At 43.4% G+C, this 24,037-nt stretch overlaps 1 protein-coding gene across 2 annotated transcripts; it reads left to right on the forward strand.

The window, feature by feature from the left end:
• Positions 1-23,965, forward strand: Angel2 (angel homolog 2). 2 transcript variants are annotated; one of them, XM_057769578.1, is made up of 9 exons: positions 1-237; positions 3,185-3,510; positions 8,242-8,498; positions 11,922-11,991; positions 14,723-15,144; positions 15,985-16,111; positions 16,512-16,569; positions 19,400-19,563; positions 20,802-23,965. In XM_057769578.1, the coding sequence occupies exons 1-9, from the start codon at positions 179-181 to the stop codon at positions 20,951-20,953; spliced, it is 1,635 nt and encodes a 544-aa protein (XP_057625561.1). In that variant the 5' UTR covers positions 1-178; the 3' UTR covers positions 20,954-23,965. The 2 variants fall into 2 exon arrangements, with proteins under 2 accessions (XP_057625561.1, XP_057625562.1); XM_057769579.1 differs by lacking the exon at positions 1-237 and adding an exon at positions 5,244-5,490 and having other exon boundaries at positions 3,394-3,510.
• Positions 23,966-24,037: the final 72 nt, after the last annotated feature.

The raw sequence follows: 24,037 nt of genomic DNA on the forward strand, positions 1-24,037 counted from the left end.
GGACTTGTCCCAGAAGGCAAAATGGCGACCCAGCCTACGGCGAGACGCTCCTCCCAGCATGCCTAGCGGCCGGGCCGGAGACGAGGCAGAGTGATGGAGATCCGGCGGGACCCTGCGAGTGGCCGGGGCTGAGGCGCAGCCGCGGGCCTGATCGTTGGACGCTCGCCCGAGAGCTGAAATGGAGACGTGGCGCTGTGTGCGGAGGGGCTACGGCCGCTGTGTGGCGGGGCGAGGCCGGTCAGTCGCGGCGGGAGGGAAGAGGAAGGGGCGGGCGGCCCGGGGCGGGGCGCGAGAGGGAGGGAGGAAGGCGGAGGAAGAGGGTCCGCGGCGGGGACGCGCCTGGCGGCGCCGAGGGAGAGGTAACGCGCGGGCGGCTGGCCGGGCGGGCGGCGGCCTCCAGGGTCTGGCTGGCCTCGCGCGGCCCCCACGCTCGCCGCCACCCGCGCGCGAGGCCCGGCCTGGAGGGAGGCCGCGCTCCCCGGAGTGGCCGGGTCAGCACCCTCTGCTCGCAAACTTCGGTCAGGCGGAGGCCAACTTTGCTGGGCACCTTCAAGTTCTCACTCCATCCTGAGTATTTTTCTCGAAGTTCATTCATTGAGAGTCGGGCGCGATGGCTCACTCCTGTAATCTCAACACCCAGGAGGCTGAGGCAGGAGGATAGCTGTGAATTTGAGGGTGGCCGGGATTAGACTGAAACTCCGCCTCCCACCCCCCCAAAAAAAAACTTGGAATTTTAAAGCGCCACAGAACATACTGCTTCTATTAATATCACCCCAAATAGTGCCCGCCGAATCTTAGATTTGATGCCCTGGTTGTGTTTTTCTCTAATAAACTTTGAAGACTTAGATGTTAAGATTCCAAAGGTTTGTGTAACCTTTCAAACCGTCTGGTGTGCCACGCGTGGGAAATAGCATGGCATCATTACATAAGCCGTTGGGATCCGCCAACTCCGTTATGCCTGGTTCCTCCTGGCAGTTGTGAGTGCCAGCTGTGTGCCAGGCATCGTGCTAGGTAGTCCGTTGGGTAGAGACTGGGCTTAAGGTGAATGGAGAGGTTCTGCCCTTCAGAAAGGATAGTGGTGTAGTAACTGCCAACCCGAAGAGTAAGTGTCAAGTGCAGGGCGCAGTGTAGTCTCATACTAAGACAGGAAACAACAGTGCCAGCACCGGGAAGGTTGCAGCAGGAGTAAGGATTTAGAGTTCAGGACCAGCTTGTCCTGCATGGTACCCTGTCTCAGCAGAAAAAAAAGTTGTTTTTGCTTCTTGTTTTTTTGTTTTTTGTTTTTTGTTTTTTTTTTTTTTTTTTTTTTTTTTCCCAAAGGGACAACAGGGTTTCTCTGTAACCCTGGCTGCCCTGGAACTCTTTCTGTAGACCAGGCTGGTCTTGAACTCAGAGATCCACCTGCCTCTGCCTCCTGAGTGCTGGGATTGAAGGTGTGTGTTGCCATGCCTGGCTCAAAAAAGTTCTTTTTGAATTTTAAAAATAAAAAGGTCCAGGTGCTGAGATTCCTACGAATGACTTTGATAGTGGCCATGCTGTGATAGATAGTGCCCATGCTGTGCCTTTAAATATTTACAGTCAGTTTGGTTTAGAGAGCAGTTCGAGATAGAAGTTTCAGCTATATACTAATCAAAGCTAAATAGTTTCAAATGAAAGCTAGCATTGATAAGGAAATGCAACTTCTGCAGACTCCCACTAGCGATAGTAGATGTTGACACAGGAACCCAAGGGAATGGAGTCCTCTGAGTCCCCAGTCAGAGGATGCAACGAGAAGTCAAGTTCAATGCTTTTTGAGAACTTGAGAGCAGCATGTCTGTTAAACAGAAGCTTGGTGAACTGGGAAGATGACTCAGTTGGTTAAGTGCTTGCTGTCCAGCACAAGGACCTGAGTTGGAACCCCTAGCAACCATGTAAAAAGTGGGAGTGGTGTCACCTGTTCATAACCCCAGTGTTGGGGAGGCAGGAGCAGGAGGCTCCCAGAGCTTGCTGATCTGCTAGTCTAGACAACTCAATAGTTCCAGCTCCCAAGTTCAAGGAGAGATCTTGTCTCGTCTCAGAATCCAAGGTGAAGAACAATAAAGACACCTGCCGGGAACTTCTGGCTGTGCACACACAAGTACTGACAACTTCACAGACGGGAAACAGTCTTATTGTACTTTGCTAAAACTGATGCCATCGAGTTTGGGTATAGATGGATTCCTGGTAAATAGATAGCCCTTATGCTCCTTAATTTTCCCCGGGGCTGTGTGATTAAGAACGAGGAAAGAATGGAAAAGCTTGTTCTCCACCCATTGGTTAGTAAGGGAAGTAAGTAGCTTTATCAAGTCAGAACCCTTTCACAGATTTTAGATTTTAGCTTTACCAGTATTTGGGAAGAATTTAACTTTGGTATAAAAGTACTGTTCCAAAACATGTTTTTACTCTAAGCTCAAGTTGGAAGGAAACACGCTTTTTCTTACATTCTAATGTGTGTGTCATATTGAACTGTTAGGTTTGTTATGGGTTTGTCTGTTTAGTTTTTGAAATCTAAACACAGGTTTTTTGGTGAACTAACTTCTCAGTTGGATGGTGGATGAACTTTTTGGGGTGTCTGGTGTTTTCTTGTTGAGTATTTAGAATACCACCCTTGGTTGTTCGGGAGAACATTGAGGTCCTGGTGCTGATAGGTAAACACGAGTGCTTTCCTCTTCATTCTTATGACGGTGTCAGGTCCCCGGGAACTGGAGGTAGAGATGGTTGTGAGCTGCCATGTGGGTGCTGGGAATTGAACCCAGGTCTTCTGGAAGAGCAGCTATCTCTTTAGCCCAAAGTTTGTTTTGTTTTGTTTGTTTGTTTGGTTTTTTAAGTTTTGTTTTCGGTTTTTGGGTTTTGGTTTTTTTTGTTTGTTTGTTTGGTTGTTTGGTTTGTTTTGTTTTGTTTTGAGACAGAACTTCTCTGTGTAGCCTTGGCTGTCCTGGAACTCACTCTGTAGACCAGGCTAGCCTCAAGCTCAGAAATCCACATGCCTTTGCCTCCACAGTGCTGGGATTAAAGGTGTGTGTCATTACTCATTGGCCATTCTTCACAGATTTAGAAGTAAATTTAAATATGAGATGACATCTTACCTGTAGAAAATAGATTTGGATTTTATGTACTATAGCTGAACAAAAAGTGGTACCTCAAGGAATGTCTTTATTTCTTCCAGGTACTCCATGTTTCCCCATCCACTGAAGAGTTGGGGTCGAGACTGGAGCACACCGTGGGAGGATCTGCAGAGGTATTGCTGGAACAGACACATTGCCAGTTGTCTGCGGTGGCCTGGACACTACTCACGTGTGCCCTACCCATACTTGAGCAGCAGGCATTTCTCACTGAACTGCAGACCACCTCTTCTGGTTGACTCTGGGACTCAGTTTCAGTTCTATAATTGGAGACCTGATCATCTGCACAACACATCCTTGTTCCATCTCTCCAGTTACGTCATGAGCTCTGACAGAGATGAGCCCTCATCCAAACGAAGAAAACGCCATGGTAAAGGAGATGTTTATCTTGGTAAAGGGACAGACAGAATGATAGGCTAAGTTGAAGCCATCATATCTAACCCTGAAGCCATCTTCCGTATCTTAGAGATGTGCTTATTTTTAGCCAGAAGCGACTGTGCTAGGGAGTGTCTTTATCTTCAGCTGTGTCTCTTTCTGTGCATGTAGAAAAGGACTCTGAGACTGTATCAGTATATATGAGTAGATTTGTATAGTTTATGTCGGTACTTAAGTAAGTAGGCTATATAAGAATATAAAAGTAGAAAATGACTCTACTGATTGAATAACAGTAGAAAACAGAAGTAGATAAAGACACAAAATCTAAGAACAGTTTTCACATCCAGCAGTTTTTGAAGTCTTGGATGACTTAGATTAAATTGGCAGTGGAAGTCACTGATCTAAAAATATTTAATTTTGTGTTTTCATTTTAATAGTAACTATATAATATAAAAGAATTTTTTTTGGGGGGGGGTTCGAGACAGGGTTTCTCTGTGGTTTTGGAGCCTGTCCTGGAACTAGCTCTTGTAGACCAGGCTGGTCTCGAACTCACAGAGATCCGCCTGCCTCTGCCTCCCAAGTGCTGGGATTAAAGGCGTGCACCACCACCGCCCGGCCTATAAAAGAATTTTTATTAGAAATAATTGTAAGTAGAATGTTACAGGATAAGATTTTAGCTTGTTAAATCTGTATTTCCCTAATTAGAGTCTATAAATAGGTTACATACACATTTTCCTTCTTTTTTTTCAGTGCTAGGGATTGAACCCAGCACCTTGTACTTGATCTGCCACTGAGCTAAATGCCCAGTCCTAGAGAGACTTAAGAGAGAGTCAGAATTATTACCTTTGAGAAACTGAGCCATATCTTAGTCAACTTTGTGGAACTCTTAAGAAATACATCGATTCCGTCTACTTTCCTCGTGCTGTTTTACCCCTAGACAGCTCGTGTACTCCCACCCGTGTGTAGTGAGGTGTGTAAGAACTCGGATGGCCTTTCTTACTGAACTTTAGAGGAGGCTGCGTGGGAGCCTGGTGTAGGGAGCTGAAGCAGAAGTGGAAGAACTGAAAGGGAGCTCCTGAGCCCTTAGGGTTCAGGCTCCTTGTTCTTCGTTACCAGAAAGTTCTCTGGGGAATTCACCTAGTCCCAAGGCAGAAATGATTAATTGCTACAGTTACAAAGAGCTAGTTCAAATAAACACACATGTAAGTAGATACTAAGTCCTTGGCCATGGAAATCTGTGTGTGTAATAGGTAACTAAGTAGTCCTATGTAAACGTTGGATCTGTGTGTGTGATAGGTAACTGTAAGTAGTCCTATGTAGATGTTGGAACCAGGTCCTCAGAAGGACCCACTTGTACATCTATGGGTTTGCTGCTCATCAGGCCAACTGCAACCTTTGGTAATTCTGTGCTCTCCCAGATGGCATCCTGACATGCAACGTAAGCGTAGTAAAGTCAGGAAGCACTCCCTGCCCTCATGTATACCCTGCCACTGTGCCATGAGCTTGGAAAGGTCACCTAAAACTCCTTGGCTTTCTACTGTGATAAACGACACCTATTTTGAATGTCCGTTCAGGACAAAATGTTGACATGTCTGCCATACTATTGGCTTCATAGTGACTACTCAGAAACTTGTGGTGGTGGTGTTTCCCAGAAATGGATGGGGAGTTACATTTATAACTGATAATCTCTGATTGCTATCTGACTTTTTATCTGTCCATTCTTCCTAGGTGTTGAGAATAAGGAAAAGGCTCTTCATTAAGCCATATATGTGACTTCCGATATTTCACTAATACTTTACAATCAAGAGAACAGCATTACTAATTTGCCTATCACTTTAAAGTATTTGAAGGATTTGTGTGACACAATTATGACTTTTTAATTAGGCGCCCCACTACCTGCTCATGCCCAGTACTTACTTTCTTTGACTCATCTCTCTTCTCTGCTGTGATCACCTTGTTCCTCCTGACATGGAAGGTATATAAGCTTTTGCAGTGTGAATTTGTTGTAAATATGTGATGGCCAGAGACTGTTCACTGTGTCAGTGGTTTGGAGGAAGTCCTCCATGGAACCTAGCATTTGCACCTGTTTAGTAAAACAAAATGTGGTCAGGACGAACTGTGTTTCCCCCTCAGCAAAGATTTGGTTTTCTTGGGATAGGAAAAGCAGTGCCAAGGGCTCCTTAACCTGTAGAAGTTCGAAAACCACGACATTAATCAGGTATCCACTGGTCCTGGTTATTTAAGAAGAACCATTACAAAGTCGTTAATAATAATCATGATGTATTTTTATGTACACTCTGTACATATAAGAAACAGTGAATGAGTGTTCTAAACATTAATTTCTTTCATATTTCATCACAGTAGTGACAGAGGATGGTGCTGAAGTGGGGGTGAAAGCTTACACATCGCGAGATGGAGCCCTTCCATCTTATGAAGACTTAAGTCTGTGCCATGGGACACCCCCAGTTTGTGATTGGGGTCCTGTAACTGTCAGTGTATCTGTAGAGCTAATACTGTTACCCTTAATCTTTAGCCTTTGGGATGGGATTCTCCATGTTCAGTGCAGGATAGGGAAGAATTAACTTCTTTGGCTCATCCGGGCACAAGGCTGCTCTGGGAAGAATTCTCAATTGTCAAAAGATTTTTCTCTATTTTGATTTTGTTTCTTTCCACCTTTTTCTAAGCCCTTCCCTTAGCATCTTCATACCATCAGCTCCCTCATCCCATCCAGTTCTCACTAATTATGCCGATTATCCTCTATCTGTCAAAACTAATCCCTCCATGCAGCAGGTGGATACTTAGATACGAGGAGAGTAACCTGCTGTAATGAACTCCCCATAACGTACTGTATTGGCAGCTGATAGAGTATGGATATTCTGACTGTGAACACCTTGTCATTGTAGAAGACTATTTTAAAACAGTATTTTCTTTTCACTCTGGGTGTAAATTAACTGTTCCCATGTATTTCCTTTTTGGTTTGGTTTTGGAGACATTGACACACACTGTAGCTCAGGTTGGCCTTAACTCTTTTTTTTTTTTTTTTAAATATTTATTTATTTATTATGTATACAATATTCTGTCTGTGTGTATGCCTGAAGGCCAGAAGAGGGCGTCAGACCTCTTTACAGATGGTTGTGAGCCACCATGTGGTTGCTGGGAATTGAACTCAGGACCTTTGGAAGAGCAGGCAATGCTCTTAACCACTGAGCCATCTCTCCAGCCCTGGCCTTAACTCTTGACAGTCCTTTTGCCTTGTCCTCCTGAGTGTTGGAATTACAGGAGGAAAGCCTCATGCTCAGGCAGCTCCAGTTAGAATTTTAGGCTTTGTAATCCAATGACATGAAAACCCACATGCAGGATAGAGGAAGCCAGTCTGTGGGTCTGTGGTCAAGCTGTCCTTTACCCTCAGCATGCTTGGCCAGCCACCTCCGTCTGTTAGGTTTTCTCCTTGTTGTTGAGTTTGTAGGCTAGCTAAATGTTCCTCTTTTTCTCATGACTTCCGTGACACTAAACACGTCCTCACTAATGTCACATAAGACATGGGATCAAAGATGAACATATTTACTCATTTTTTTTTTTTTGGCAGTAGGCAGTGAACTCACTTGTCAGATAAGTGCTCAACCACCAAGTAATTCCCAGCCCTTGTTTGTTTGTTTGTTTTTGTTTTATCTCCTTGAGCATAGTATGTTGGCCAGGCTAACCCTGAACTTTTGTTCCTCCTATTTCAGCTTTTCAAGTGCTGGTACTGAGTGTAGGCCTGGATATGAGTACATACATACCACACACATGTACCCTGTGTGCCCCCGGGCCTGAATAGGAGTTTGTGTGTGTATACATTTACGCATATGCACTCTCAGAAAATAATAATTTCTCAGTTGAGAAATATCTATAATTACAGAATCTTTTCTTCTTTTTTTTTTTTCCTTCGAGATAGGGTTTCTCTGTAGTTTTGGAGCCTGTCCTGGAACTAGCTCTTGTAGCCCAGGCTGGCCTCTAACTCACAGAGATCCGCCTGCCTCTGCCTCCTGAGTGCTGGGATTAAAGGCCTGTGCCACCACCGCCTGGCAGAATCTTGTATTTTCTTTTCCACTTTGATTGCTTTTTCAGAGAATACTGTCTTTGGTGGTTGTATGCAAGGCTGACTAAGCAGCCTCTGCCGTTTGTCTAGCACATTCTGTAATGCCATGCTAACTTTTGTTGTGGTATCCCTAGATGACAAGGATCCCTGTATGTAACAGCTCATTTTGTTCATTCTGTCCACACTGCCCCACTTTCACATTTCAGACACTAAACGCCGTTCCCACAGTTGTCATTCTATACAACCCTCCATCCATGAGTAAACCGGAATTCTGAACTAATGTAACTGGTGATCTTGATATGGAATGACATGTGCTGGGAGAGCATGTCTGGAAAGCCAGCTCTGGAGGAATCTCTCATTGCAATAAAGAATGCTAAGCAATTCTTTATTGATGGAAGCCTTCTTAACCAGAGACAAATGAGGAGGTGCAGCCTCCAGGAAGATATGCTAGCCTCAGTCAGCACATGGGTTTGATGCCTGGGCAGCCCACCTGAGCACAGCCCACGTGGGGACTGTCGTGTTGCTCTCTCCAAGGGGAAACGTACTCATTAGCTGTGAGAGTTTAAGTGAGAGAGTTTTTGTGTACATGAATCTGTCTGGTCTCCTTTTGATTCATTCTTTTATATTTTGTCCGATATATTTTAACAGGAACAATAAAAAGGAATTGGGAGTATTTATGTAGCCATAATAAAGAAAACATTAAGGACGGAGAAGACAAGAATGCCGACTCCACGTGTGAGGACAGTGAAGGAAAGTTCGACTTTTCAGTGATGTCTTACAATATCCTCTCCCAAGACTTACTGGAGGATAACTCGCACCTCTACAGACACTGCCGGCGTCCAGTGTTACACTGGAGCTTCCGGTTCCCCAATATCCTGAAAGAAATCAAACATTTTGATGCCGATGTAAGTGTGAAGCCATGTCAGAGCTTCTTTTCCGAGGACAGTGTGGTCGATTGTGCATTCCTGGGCAGTGCCTTAGTGAGGGGGAGCCCTTGTTAGCAGTCACTGATAGAATTAATCATCTAGCTCTTTTTTCTTTATGTATGAGTGTTCTGTCTGCATGTCTGCCTGCAGGCCAGAATAAAGCACCAGATCTCATTACAGATGCTTGTGAGCCACCATGTGGGTGCTGGGAATTGAACTCGGGACTTCTGGAAGAGCAGCCAGTACTCTTAACCGCTGAGCTGTCTCTCCAGCCCCTCACCTAGCTTTTATTATTATTATTATTGTAAATATAAGATCATTTTATTTTCCTGTCTTTGATTTTTATAATTCTGTCAAATTTCTGTGTTGATCTTTTCAAAATAATAATGCACCTTGAACAAATTTTATGTCTTAAAAATCTTCATCTGTGTCTACTTATTGTGACATTTGAAAGTGAAAACTATGGAGCACTTCCCATATCACTTAAAACAGTGCCATGCTAAAGTCTTTAATTTTCTTAAGTTGGACAAGGTAAAAGGTTTCATTATGACATTTACATATGTGTATAAAATATACGTTGAAGAATTTACATTGTCATGGAATCCCCATATAGTTCTTAAACACAGTGAAGTTTGCAAATGAGTAAATGTATACACCTGAAGTACACATTTATATTAGAGAAATTTGACAGTAACACGGTAGTTTAGGATAGCTGAGTTTAAGTTGTGACATAAAAATTAAAAATGGTCCAAGAAAGCTTCTCTTAAAACTTTAGGGAGGATTGACACCCAGGTGGCACCTTGAGGCTGCACGCTTTTCAAGCAGAAGATGAGCTCGAAGCTCCTGTGGTTGATGCTGACCTGGTGCTGCAGAGTTCTTTTTTTTTTTTTTTTTCGAGACAGGGTTTCTCTGTGGCTTTGGAGCCTGTCCTGGAACTAGCTCTGTAGACCAGGCTGGTCTCGAACTCACAGAGATCCGCCTGCTGCAGAGTTCTTGAGGATGCTGATGTTTCATTAAGGCCATGTCAACATGCGACCACATGCACCTTTGAAACTGGTTTGGGTCGACGTCTCATTTTCCCATGCCTAAAAAGCTTTCACTACGATCTCAATCAACTTCAGAAGAAATTTTAATTGAATTTAACTTCATCAAAATAAGGCTTCACCTAGCTTTTCATCAAAATAAAAGCTTCACCTAGCTTTTCAAAAGAGCTGAAAGTTTCTAAGTATGGTCAACTTCGAGAATCAGATAAAGCATATTCAGCAAAAATATTGGTCTTGAAATTTCAATAATTTGTGCAAAAATTCATCTACATGATAAAGGATGCCAATTGCTTTTTTCATTTGAGACAGGACCTCTGATAGCTTACACTGGCCTCAAATTTTCTAGTAGCCAGGATGATCTTGAACTGGTTTTCCTGTCCACCTATCAAGTGCCAAGTGCAGCTAAAGAGGCAGGGTTATTTTGTTTTGTTTCGGGCAGGAGGATTGCTGGAATGAAACCCACCTTAGGAAAGGACCCACAGGGCTGGAGAGATGGCTCAGTGGTTAAGAACACTGGCTCTTCTTCGAAAGGAACTGGTTTCAACTCCCAGCACCTACATGGCAACACACAGCCATCTGTATCTCCAGTTCTAGGGAATCTGACATCCTCTTCTGGCCTCTGTGGGCACCGCAGAAACATGGTGCACAGAAATTCAGGCAAAACATTTATAGCTAAAGTAAAAACAAAATCTCAACAACAAAAAAAAATTTTTTTTTTTTTAAAGAAAGTATGTCAGCCAGATATGGTATCATATGTCTGTAACCTAGCACATGGCTGAGACAGAAGGACCACTCTGAGTTCAAGGCTGCTCTGGGTTAGATAGTGACACCCAAGAGCTTAGTCATGATGAACATGGAAAGTCAGGAAAAATAGCCTCACAGATATACAATACAAAACAGTTCTTTCAGGAAATAGACGGTTTTGAATGATAAGAATGCTATCCCATGTGAGTGTAGGCCATGGTTTTGAGATAATTAGATGTTTAGAAACATATTTCTTGTGATATAGAGTATTTGAGAGCAATGATTTTTTTTTTCTTTTTTTTTCCCCGTTTTTTTAAGGCAGGGTTTCTTTTTTTTTTTTTTTTTTTTTTTGGTGATTCATAGGTATATTAAACCTGCATGAGCAATACAAAAGCAAGAAACAAACAGATGGTGAATCTCCCCCCGCCCCAACACACAAAGTTTTTCGGTTCTCTTGTACATGGATAAATGGTAGAAAAGTTTGGTCACTGTTTGAATCTTGACTATACCTGCTGAAACTGATCTGTCAAACCTAAACTAGCTCACCGTAATTATGTATGAAAACAAGTTATTCCAGATTCTTACAGCACTTGTGCAAATGTTATTCACACGTGAACTGCCTTCTCATTCTCCGTATGTGTATTTAACTTCCAGTTTCTGGGGTCTAAGGTTGAAGCATGCCATATTCTTTGGGGTTTTATAATCCAAAGAAAGGGGCTTCACAGGGCACTCAGGAGTCCAAGGGTAACCAGGATCCCACACCAGTTTGTACACCAACATTTTTGGAGAGACGAAAATCACAAGTGACCAAAATAGATGACAATAAAGATGATGAAATCATCTTCAAACAACCCGTGCCCACAGTGAAAGAAGAGGCACAATGCCGGGCGGTGGTGGCGCACGCCTTTAATCCCAGCACTCGGGAGGCAGAGGCAGGCGGATCTCTGTGAGTTCGAGACCAGCCTGGTCTACAGAGCTAGTTCCAGGACAGGCTCCAAAGCCACAGAGAAACCCTGTCTCGAAAAACCAAAAAAAAAAAAAAAAAAAAAAAAGAAGAGGCACAAGACTCATTAAAGACTCCAACACCTGCACACTCTGGCACAAAAAGACCAAGAAAAAGGAAAAGCAACCAGTGATCCTGAAAGCATGCTGTGTTGTGTCTTCAAGGCAGGGTTTCTATGTAGCTTTGGAACCTGTCCTGGAACTAGTGCTTGTAGACCAGCCTGGCCTCCAAGTTATAGAGGCCTGCCTCTGCCTCCCGAGTTTTGGGATTAAAGGCATGCGCCCAGCAATATTTTTTTTTCAAAAAATTAAATAAAAAAACTGGGGCAGTGGTGGCGTATACCTTTTATTCAAAGCATTTGGGTGGCAGAGGCAAGCAGATACCAGAGTTCAAGGCCAGCCTGGTCTACAGAGTGAGTTCCAGGACAGCCAGGGCTACACAAAGAAACCTTTTCTTGAAAAAAACAAACAAAATTAAAATAAGGAAGAACATTAATTTATCATAAAAATAAGAAAAGGTATATATGTCACTTTGATTTCTACGCTGTCAGATTTAAATAGAATTTATATTTGCATCTGTGTGTTTTAATTTAAACCACTGTTTTTTTTCAAGGTGCTTTGTCTGCAGGAAGTTCAAGAAGATCATTATGGAACAGAAATCAGGCCAAGTCTGGAATCACTGGGTACAATGGAACCTTTATTTACTTTTCCAGTCTTATTCTTTCAGAGTTTCATATTATTAAAATGTAATTTTAAACAGAAGATGCTATATTTGGGTATAGCTTTTATTCATTCATATGTTTATTTATGTGTATTTGTCTTTCGAGACAGGTTTTCTCTATGTAACAGCTCTTGCTGTCCAGGAACTCACTTTGTAGACCAGGCTGGCCTCGAACTCACAGAGATCCGCCTGCCTCTGCCTCCCGAGTGCTGGGATTAAAGGCGTGCGCCACCACCGCCCGGCTTTATTTTTATGTATGTAAGTTTTGCCTACATTCTTGATCCATGGAGATCTGATAGGGGTGTCAGATGTCCGAGAACTGGAGTTGCAGGTGGTTGTAAGCTACCATATGGGTACGGTAAACCAAACCTGCAACCTCTGGAAAAGCAGCAAGTGCTCTTAACCACTGAGCCATCTCCCTAGCTCTAGGGATAACTTTTAAATTTATTATTTTATGTATGTGGATATTTTGCCTGCATGTATGTCTGTGTACCTTGTGTGAGACCCAAGCCTGTGGAGACCAGAAAAGGGCATTGGGTCCGATGGAATTACAAGCAGTTGTGAGCCACCATGTGGGTTCTAGAGCTAAACACAGGTTCTCTTTAAGAACAGCCAGTGTTCTTAACTGTTGAGCCATCTCCAGTCCCTTTGGGATAACTTAGTTTTGAAAATGTGATAGCTCTTCCCAAATGTCAAGCAAATATTGAGGCATTTCTGCTGGAAATTTCACATTGATCCGATCTTAAAAGGGAAATGTTCCCAGGAGGCACTGTCAGGGACCAGGCTTTCTACTTCACCAATAGAAGACTTTACTATGGCCTAGCAGATAAAAGATAAAGCCTTGTCTCATGAAGAAGCTTCTAGAATTTGATTTATAGATAAGAAATATGAGGGGCTGGAGAGATGGCTCAGCGGTTAAGAGCATTGCCTGCTCTTCCAAAGGTCCTGAGTTCAATTCCCAGCAACCACATGGTGGCTCACAACCATCTGTAATGAGGCCTGGTGCCCTCTTCTGGCCTTCAGGCATACACACAGAAAGAATATTGTATACATAATAAATAAATAAATATTTAAAAAAAAAGAAATATGAAAAATGTGCCCACATGGCATTCATTTAGCAGGCACTTTCTGAGTGCCTGCCTGTACTTCAGGCTGTTCTAGCAAGTGGACACAAGGCTGGTCTCAGCAGCCGGCCTCCTCCTTAGTGGGATGTGTGTAAGTGAACAGCAAGCAAGGAATGCAGAATGATTGGACAATGTGAAGTCTGAACAAAGATTTGGAGTGGTTAGAGTCAAGCTGTACCTAGAGCATCCTAGCCAGCAGAGCTAGCACAGGAAAGGCTCCGATCTTGACATGAATTCGGGCAATCTGGTCCACAGAGAGTGGATGGGGAAAAGGGACAAAAGGATCAGAATAAATTACTGTAAGGCTGGGGGCTGGAGAGATGGCTCAGTGGTTAAGAGCACCGCCTGCTCTTCCAAAGGTCCTGAGTTCAATTCCCAGCAACCACATGGTGGCTCACAACCATCTCTAATGAGATCTGTGCCCTCTTCTGGCTTGCAGGCAGAGTACTGAGAATACTGTATACATAATAAATAAATAAATAAATAAATAAATAAATAAATAAATAAATCCTTAAAAAAATTACTGTAAGGCTTTACTGTATTTGTTGTGACTGAGTTGGAGGGTTTTGAGACAAGGCTACTACTAGGCGTGCTGGTTTTGAGACAAGGCCTTGCTATGTGACTCAGGGTGGTTCAGACTAATAATTCACCTGCCTGCTTCCAAATGCTTGCATTACAAGTGTGGGAGCCTGCTCCCTGCTTGGAGTTAGACATAAGGTGTGTGGTATGGTGGCCTCGTTGTAATTCCAGCACTAAGGATGCTGAGGCATTAAGATGAGGAGTTCAAGGCCATTTGGAGCTATATGGTAAATTCCAGGATAGCTTGAGATCCATAGTGGGTCCCTGTCTCTGCAGACCCGTGGGCAGGGAACTTAGATCCACGGTAGAGTGCCTGCCTAGCATGTGTGGGGCCCTGAGTTTATCCCCAACACCTCTACTACCACCAAAAGAGAAAGAAGAAAAGAAATAAGATATTACAGAATTTATTTTCTTAAGTGGTGCAGTTAAAACAGCTCTATACCTAAACTTTGTTTTTTTTTAAATTTTTTATTTTATTTTTTGTATTTATTTATTGTATAATATTATTATTAATACAATAATATAATATATAATATTATACAATATTCTTTCTGCGTGTATGCCTGAAGGCCAGAAGAGGGCACCAGATCTTATTGTGAGCCACCATGTGGTTGCTGGGAATTGAACTCAGGACCTTTGGAAGAGCAGGCAATGCTCTTAACCGCTGAGCCATCTCTCCAGCCCCTGTTTTTTGTTTGTTTGTTTTGTTGTTATTTTTCGAGACAGGGTTTATGGGTGTCACTTTGAAGCCTGTCCTGGCACTTGCTCTGTAGACCAGGCTGACCTCGAACTCACAGAGATCCGTCTGCCTCCGCCTCCCGAGTGCTGGGATTAAAGGCGTGTGCCTCTACTGCTTGGCTCCTAAACTTTGGTTTTAATGCATACTAGCATCCTGTCTTATAGAATATGCTTTGTCAAACATTGCTTTAAAATATTAAGAGGAATGTGTTTTGATATACAGTCTCTCTTTTCTAAATTCATTCCTTCTAGGTTATCACTGTGAATATAAGATGAAGACAGGAAGGAAACCTGATGGCTGTGCCATTTGCTTCAAACATGCCAAATTTTCACTCCTATCCGTGAACCCGGTGGAATTCTGCCGTCGTGACATTCCTCTGTTGGACAGAGACAACATTGGATTAGTGTTACTCCTGCAGCCCAAGATGCCACGTGCTGCCTCTCCCTCCATCTGTGTAGCTAACACTCATCTGCTGTATAACCCACGGCGAGGTGATATTAAGCTGACTCAATTGGCAATGCTGCTCGCAGAGATTTCCAGTGTGGCCCATCGGAAAGACGGCAGCTTCTGTCCCATCATCATGTGTGGTGACTTTAACTCTGTTCCTGGTTCTCCACTCTATAGTTTCATAAAGGAAGGAAAATTGAATTATGAAGGACTTGCAATTGGAAAGGCAAGTGCTTGCTTCATCTGGTAGGAAGTAGGCTTCTGCCCATCAGAATGAGGGGGAGGGTCATTGTTGGAGTAAGGATGGTCATTGTGTGGCTGTGTGAAAACCACCAGGCAATCCGGTAGATGACTGTGCTAAGATAGTATGGTTTCCTACAGTTACGAACACGTGGCTCTGTTCACTTGGTTTGGTTTTGTCTTTGCACTTCTGGAAACATTCTGTTTGAAGGAATTAGCTGGTAGACAGACGTGTTACAGGCAAAGATAACTTGAAAACCCTTTCACCGGGATAACAGGAGTTCTGCATGCTGGACATGAGCAATAGTTATTCAGTAGTCATTGTGTGAGCTTTCCTTTACATATGAATGTCTTTTCTTACATAATGTGGAAATATATTTATTATCCAACTTTGAATTATTTTTATTTGGCTTTCCATGCTTCATTCTGCTTGTTGTAGATCATTTGGTTTTCAGTCTTTTAACCAAAGTAAATCTTCCAGCAGCAGAATTTTCAAGGATAGTTTTAGATTTGGTTTGATCATAGCATCTAACACAATGGAAACTATATTACAGGTAGCAGAAAGGGTAAGGGAGTGTTATGGGAAAGCTGTAGATAGTACATGTTCAAATGAGGAACACATGCAGGTGAGAAACCTGTCATTCCCATGTAAATGACGGGTGCTTCTGAACTGTATTGGGGATGGCGTTTGTAATCACAAGTCATTATTTATATAAAATGAAGGATATGCTTATCATTTCTGATTACTTTTATTAAGATATATAGCTTTAATACATTAATTAGTTAAAGTCTATTCATGTAAGATGCCTACTGAAATTCTGTGCAGGTATCTGGCCAGGAACAGTCATCTCGGGGACAGAGAATCTTATCTATTCCAATTTGGCCCCCAGACCTGGGCATCTCCCAGAGCTGTGTATATGAGACACAGCAGGTTCCCAGAGCAGGAAAGACTGGTGAGTGTTTACAGTACATTCGGGCCGGCTTCCGGGTGACCATCTTCCCTGTGAAGACAGGCTTAAATTTCAAAGTTTCAGTATCTTGGGCATGAATGCTCATATATATATAAATATAAATAGCTATTTGCTTGTCTTTTGATTAATGCACTACAGATTTCCTTTTTAAGAGTTAAATTCCAGTGTTATTTGTTCATGAATAACTTGTGTGTTGCCTTAGAATTGTCTTCATTTCCCCCCCCCACCCCACCCCCGATTCTGTAGACCATGGGATCAAACATGGAACCAGACATTTAAACTAGACATACTGTGAATCTGGATCTAGAGAAGGCTGTGATAGGACAAACTAGAACAAACCAGTGTGCACACTGGATTGACATGCTTCCCCCTGCTCTTTCAGACAGTGGTCTGACGGAGGCCCCGCTGGAGAAGACAGAGGTCGGAGTGTCGGCTGAAAAGTGAGTCACGCAAAAAAAATTACCTCAGGAAACACTTGGGTACAAAATGAAGTTGATGCTGTTCTGTGCTGCAAAGGCTTCTGTGTTTGAGACAGATACTTATGAATTCCAGATCTGACTGCTGTTTTGTAACCGAGAACCAGGCATTCCAGTTCCATTTCCCTCCATGGGTTGTGAGGATTCAGGGAGCCAAAGCTTGGAAAGTAGATCTCATGCTTGGCATGCTTGGGCAGTGTCTGGACACAGCACATGCGCCTGGACTGGCATGGGCTGGCCCAGGACCTCAGAAGTTTCCAGTAAAGTGTCTTCCTGATTTCAGTGGGTCATTAGTCTTATCTTACTAACTAGATCTCAGTTCACAGACAAAACGACCCAAACAGCATGCCGTAGAGGTCATTGTCATTTTCTCTTGGACTGGTGGAAAACATCAGAAGAGAGAAGAAACCTGTCTCATTTTAAAAAGAGCCGTGAATGTTTTGGCTGATTGAGAAGTGGGTCTATGTTAATATATCAAGACAGACTTACATCTTGTCTCTCTAAGACTCTTAAGATGTTTATCTTAGATTGTAACCAAGATATTTTCAGCATTTAAATGTAGGGACCACATTAGCATATCTCCTTCAGTTTATTCTCATTCTTCTCACTTTTCACTTTGTATGTGTTGTTAGAGGGGAAACATGTCTTTTTTATGTATTTATTTTTTTATTTTATATACATAGGTAGGTGTTTTGCCTGCATATATGTCTGTATGCAAGAATCAGATCCCCAGGAACAGGAGTTACAGACAGCTGTGAACTGCCCTTTGGGTCCTCTGGGATTTGGACCCAGGTCCTCTGAATGAGCAGCCAGTGTTCTTAATTGCTGAGCTATCTCTCCAGCCCTGAGAAAACATTTTCTTATAAGAAATAACCTAGTAAGGAAAGAAGCAGTTTTTAAAAAATGAATTAAACATTTTAAATATAAAACTATTTATATTTAAAATCAAAAACTAAGTGGCATAACAATTTATGGTTTTGAGTAATTAGCTCTCTTACAAGGTTTTGCTGTGTAGCCTAGGCTAGCCTTGAGCTTTTGCCCTCCTTAGCCTCCAGGGAACTACAGTTATGCTCAGTGCTGCTGTGTCCATTCCCGAACTCTGGCATTCTGTGGGGTCAGTGTGCTTAGACACAGCATTCGTCTCTAACCTAAAACACTGGAAGGTCGCAGCTTGAAGGACTTCTTAACATGCTTTTGTGTCTCATCGTGTAGCTCAGGCTAGCTTCAGCTTCCCACGTGTGGGATAATAGACATGCCCCACCTTTCACATTAGTGCTTGTGAATGTCAGTCCTTAGACATTAGAAGTTGGAAGTTAGGGGCTTGGGGTTTTGTTTGCTCTTTTTGTTTTGTTTTTTGAAATAGAGTTTCTCTTGTGTAGCCCTCACACTTGTTCTGTAAACCAGATTGGTGTCAGACTTAGAGATCCTCCTGCCTACTGGGATTAAAGGCATGAGCCACCACTGCCCGGCTAAGTAGGGGTTTTTTGTTTTGTTTTTTTGTTACTGTTTTTTGAGACACAGTTTCCCTGTAGTTTTGAAGCCTGTCCTGGAACTAGCTTTTGTAGACCATGCTGGCCTTGAACTCACAGAGATCTGCCTGCTTCTGCCTCTTGAGTGCTGGTATTAAAGGTGTGCACCGCCCAGCCAGGTAGGGTATTTTTAAGGAGTTAACCTGTGTTTATTGATTTAGAAGCTTACTAAAATCAAGGGCCACATTTTTTTAAATATTCATGTACATTGGTATTTGGCCTGCATTTGTGCTGTGAGAGGCTGTTAGGTTCCCTGGAACCAGAGTTATAGACAGTTGTGAGCTGTTATGTGGGTGCTGGGAATTGAACCCGGATCCTTTGGAAGAGCAGCCAGTGCTTTTAACTGCTGAGCTACATTTTTATATGTCCCTTAGCACCTACAATGATGTATAGAATTTAATAGATGTTTGGTAAATGTTTGTTGAGTGAACTTAAGAACGTTCCAAATTTCTTTTTAATTTGCCTTTATAGCATTAATAGTTCTTAAAATTCATGACATTAGAAAATGATCTTTAGCTCTTTTGTCTGAGAAATGACATGTCTTTGCAGCAGTAAATGTTAGCCACTCTGGCAGTGTCCTGAGGGCAGCAGAAGCATGTTAGGCCTGTGGCTTCTTTGCCAGCAGAGATCCAGAAGGTCCTGAATAGCCCTGCACACCACAGCCCACTTAGAGCGTCCTTAAAACCACAACCAAACTGTGCATGCTGTTTAGGAGTGTATGCTCATTATTTAAATGGAGGTTCTCAAACATGTATAATTCTAAGATCTAATTAGCACATCGATTCTTTAGCTCTTACCCCATTTGGCGTCATTTGCTGGGTTTTAGTTGCCATTGGTTTACATTCCTGTGTCGGCAAAGGAGCCTGGCGTAGGATCTGGTTTGTTGAGTGACGCCCGTCTCACACCTGTCATAGCACTCAGGAGGCTGAGGAGGAAGTGTCGTGAGATGACCAGCCTGGCTATGTAGTAAAAGTGAGGCCAACCTGAGCTGCAGAAGAGCCAGGCACATGGCTTAAACATATTAGACCAGTACTTTAGCAACTGAGACAGGATTGCCACAAATTTGAGGCCAGCCTAAGGTATAAAGCAAGCTCCACTCAAGCCTGGGCTATAATGTAGCCTTGTCTGAAAAACAAAATAAAAAGACTAAACAGTAATAAAAAGTATCCAGGTTTAGTCCAGGAATGGAGTAGAAAGGTAATTTAGGTGAGAATTTTTCCTATGAAAATTCTGATGGATACTGAGCCCTTCTTTCTTCTCTTTAGCGTGTCTTCACATCTCCAGCACCACTTCAGCTTGTCATCTGTTTACTCTCACTACCTTCCTGACACTGGACTTCCAGAGGTGACCACCTGCCATTCCCAGAGCGCCATAACTGTTGATTATATTTTCTACTCTGCAGAAAAGGAGGACGCTGCTCGGGATCCAGGTGAGGAGTAGTGGAGGCCCAACTCCTAGAATGCAGATGAGGAGAATCTTAGTTCTCCTCGGCACAGAGGTGAAGGTCTGGATAGAAGGGAGACGGGAAAACCACTGATGCAGCGGCACATGTCCTGACCGCCTACACAGCACAAGGCAATAAAGCACCCCACGGCAGATTCTTAGAGAGTGCATCCTCAGGTGACCCTTCAGTGCCAGTCAGAGTCTGAGTTCTAAATCCAAGCCATCTGCTCTTCACAATAAATCCTGCCTTCCTGTGGCAGCACTGAGTCAATGGTCATTAGGTTAGAAAGTCATGCTGCCTTCCCTGCAGGGCCAGGCTGTGCTGGTCATGCTGACCTGAGGGAGGGAGCTGGCCACTGCTTTCAGACATGGAAGGGGGAGTACATGTCCAGTGCAGCTCAGCAGGAAGTCAGGCTGAATACGCCAACTGAGGGACTTAAAACAGAGCAGACATGAAGATAATTGGAAATCTGAAAACACTCAGGGAAAAATCTGGAGTCCTAGACAAGGCAGACTCCCCACCCCCTTTTCTGATGCTGCTTCTCCCTGGTTAGTTCCTCCTGGGCATTCCTTCTTCAGTGACCTCAGTTCTGACTGAACCAACTACCCAGTGTTGCTGCTCTCAGTTCACAGTACAGGTCTGGAAGCTGACATGCCTACAGAGCTCACTAGGTGGCAGGAGAGTGCCAGGATCAGCAGCAGGTTATTTTCCACTTGAGGGGAGAAGGAGTGGGCTCAAAGCATGTCACTTTATCCTGCAGTCACCTTGGCAGCTTGGCTCTAGGCAGTTAAGAGTGGTTTGATGGATCATTCTTAAGTGGTTCTCAATATCAAATTCCTTTGTTTTTCAAGACACAGTTTCTCTGTATAGCCCTGGCTCTCCTAGAACTCTCTGTAGACCAGGCTGGCGTGAACTCCTGCCTGCCTCTGCCTCCTGAGTTCTGGGACTAAAGGAGTGCACCACCACCACCCAGTGCACATTCTTAACATTTTATTGTATTAATCTTTCAAAGGTGTAAATTTCATAAATGGAATAGAAAAATTACATGGCATAAACAGCATGAGTCTGCGGATTTAGGATTATTAGTTATAACTTCACAAAACTTTATACTCTAAAATTTTCCATATGTTTTCTGCTAAACTTCAGGTTCTTTCTCACTGTTTAAAACAAACAACCTTGCCTGCTTAATGACAGCTTCACTAAATATGTGCTTCTTCAACTAGGAGCTGAAGCTGCTTTGGTTGGTGGCTTGAAACTTCTAGCTAGACTGTCGCTTCTTACAGAGCAAGACCTGTGGACCGTGAACGGGCTTCCCAATGAACACAACTCCTCAGACCACCTGCCTCTGCTGGCTAAGTTCAGGCTGGAGCTCTGACTCTGTCTTCTCAAAGACTATGAAGATACTATTTGCATGATATTCATTTTTGTGCTGTGGGGTTCTGAACTTGCTTGAGCAGATTGGAAGGAACAAGTTTACAACAGCTTTTTAATGGAATATTTTTCTGACAACTGATGTCTAAACACTTTATTGTAAAAGATAGAAATAACTTTTAAGTCCTGGTGAAGTTAACAGCATTTTTATGTTTTTTCAATTTTTCAAGACAGGGTTTCTCTGTAACTTTGGAGCCTGTCCTGGAACTAGCTCTTGTAGACCAGGCTGGCCTCAAACTCCCAGAGAATAGCATTTTTAAAATGTAGTTCCTCTCCTTGGCCCTCCAGCTATGAACTTAGTGCTCCTCAGTACATCCGGTGGACCTCCGGGACTAGCAGAGCTCAGGTGTTGCCTCTCATGGAGGTCTGGTTTCACTGGGAGAAGTCTGTGCTTGCTGAGAGTTAATCAGTTCTTAGGAGTCACTGGTCATTCAGTCACAGGTGTCCAACCACAGTAGCTCCTCCAGAGGCTTGATGGTGCTCTTGAGTTGTACAACATGCTGACCCACTTCACTCCATCCTGAGCTGTGGGATATGCCTACACTTTGTAGGGGAAATACTTGAGAAATATAGGTCACTCTCATAAGAGGGCAAAGCCCTTAGCCAGCATGGTGGTACGTACCTTACATCTTAGCATTTGGGAGGTGGAGGCAGGATTAACATTTAAAGCCAACTTTAGCAACATAGCAAATTTGAGGCCTGGGCTACATGAAGCCCTGTCTTAAAAAAACAAAAGCTGGATTGGTGGTGTCCCACGCTTTTAATCCCAGCACTCAGGAGGCAGAGGCACGCAAATCTAGTTCAAGCCCAGCCTGGTCTATAGACTGCATTCCAGGACAGCCAGGACTCCACAGAGAAACCTGTATCCAAGGGAAAAAAAAAAAAAAAAAAGAGGTCCAAGTGCTTTATCTAAGCCCACTCCTGTCCTGTACAGGGGTTGCCCAAGGAGAGCAGATGAGCCAGGTACAGCCATGCACGTGTGTGGTGCTAGCATCCAGGAGACAGGCAGGAGCACTGCATGTTCAGGGTTAGTGGGGCTACACAGCAAGACCCTGACTCAAAGATAGACAAGAAGATGCCGGGCGGTCGTGGCGCACGCCTTTAATCCCAGCACTTGGGAGGCAGAGGCAGGTGGATCTCTGTGAGTTCGAGACCAGCCTGGTCTACAAGAGCTAGTTCCAGGACAGGCTCCAAAACCACAGAGAAACCCTGTCTCGAAAAACCAAAAAAAAAAAAAAAAAAGATAGACAAGAAGGTGGCAAACCCTGGCTTGTAACTGTGTCCCCCTGTACTTCCCTTTCTGCTTGGTGACAGTAGAAGATCCTTGGGTCAGGAGTGACATTTTGTTGACCCATTTTATATAAATTTTAGAAAATCAGTCTTTGGAAGGAAGCGGCAGCTCTACTCCTATTGTTGTTCATCTCTAGCGTGCAGAAGCCAGAGCGTAGGGAGGCTCAGCTTAGGCCTGGGAGCTTCTGCAGACTAACTCTAGGCCGCAGTGTTGAGCTTTCTGGTGCAGTGGTGCAGCAATGTGCCAAGGTGCTTACACTGGGTGAAGCCTCACAGCTGGTCTGACAAGGCCCTGTTAGCTCTCCCTGTGCAAGTGTCGGTTAAACCTTTCAATGTAAGTAGAAATTCCCTCTGCTTTCTAAGATAGTAGAATCAGATTACAGGCATTTTTACTAAGTCCTATAGTGCAGTAAATTACAAGTGTTTTCTACAGCGATTTTTATTAATAGAATGTTTTAAATTAGGCAGTGAGTCTTTGCAATTTAAATTTTTAAGTTATTTATTACAATTATTTTAGTCTACTAGATGACTGCCTCAGAGGTATAGATTGTAAAGACATGTCCACTGAGAACTGCAGTGACAAAGGGTCTCACCTTGGTTTTCATGGACAGTATTAACATAGTGCCAAGATGCCCCCAGTTTTCAGTAGTGCTAAGGGTCTGGCTAGAAGATATAATCATTATCAGATTATAGTGGTAATTGTCCCTTTTTAATATGGGGTTGAGTGAATTAGTGTAAACATCATTGTTGGCAAACTGACATTCCTGAAAACCTCTGCAAAACGTTTTTATATCCTGATGAATATGTTATGAGTTTAGGCCCATTTCATGTACTTCACTTTGATATAATTAACCCATAAACTGTTAGCTTATCAGTGTTCATCTGTGGCCACAGACACTTTTCACAAGCTTTTTGAGCTCCAATAAAAATGATCTATTTTCTCTACTCTTCTGACAGAAAAGCTGGCAGCTCCTCTGGTGGGCCTTGTGTTTACCTGCCAAGCACAGTCTGATCTGGCTGACTGCACAAGTCAGATTTCAGTCTAAAGTATGTACTATCCATGTGTGTGTGCACGATCTGACCATATCTCAGTCTAAAATGCATACTATCCATGCTTGTACGCATGTGTGTGTATGCGCACCGTCTGATCTGGCTGACTGCACAAGTCAGAGCTCAGTTTCAAGTGTGTACTGTCATGTGTATGTGTGTGTGTGTGCGCGCTCGGGCATCTAGAGACCAGAGGTGAGTCTTGGGTGTTACTCCTCAGGAGCTGTCCACTTTTAAGACAGGGTCTCTCACTGACCTGGAACATGCCAAAGTAGGGGAAGCTGACTGACCAGCAAGGCCAAGATCCCCCTGTCTCTGCCTCCCTCATGTGGGATTACATGTGAATACCTACCTGGCTTCTCATGTGGTCCTGGGCTCACACTCAGGTCTTCCTCTAACTGAGCCGTCTCCCCAGCCTCCTGCTGGCCAAGATTTAAATGCAAAGGGAAACTGTAAAGTGATGGTAGTCTGGTTCTACTGTACCTTTGCCGTCAAGACAATAGGAATGCTCAAGTCCTTTCTACTTTGTATCTGTAAACTGTAATAAATTATTATATTTGCACATCTCTGCTGGGCTTTGTGGTAACTGCCACCCTGACCTGTCCCGGTACCCATCACAGCCTGTGTCAATCAGGATGAAGGTAAGAGGCACATGATTAAAAAACACCCAGACAGAGTAATGTTCAACAGA

This window comes from Chionomys nivalis, chromosome 5 (assembly GCF_950005125.1).
Source record: "Chionomys nivalis chromosome 5, mChiNiv1.1, whole genome shotgun sequence".
Taxonomy (NCBI): Eukaryota; Metazoa; Chordata; class Mammalia; order Rodentia; family Cricetidae; genus Chionomys; species Chionomys nivalis.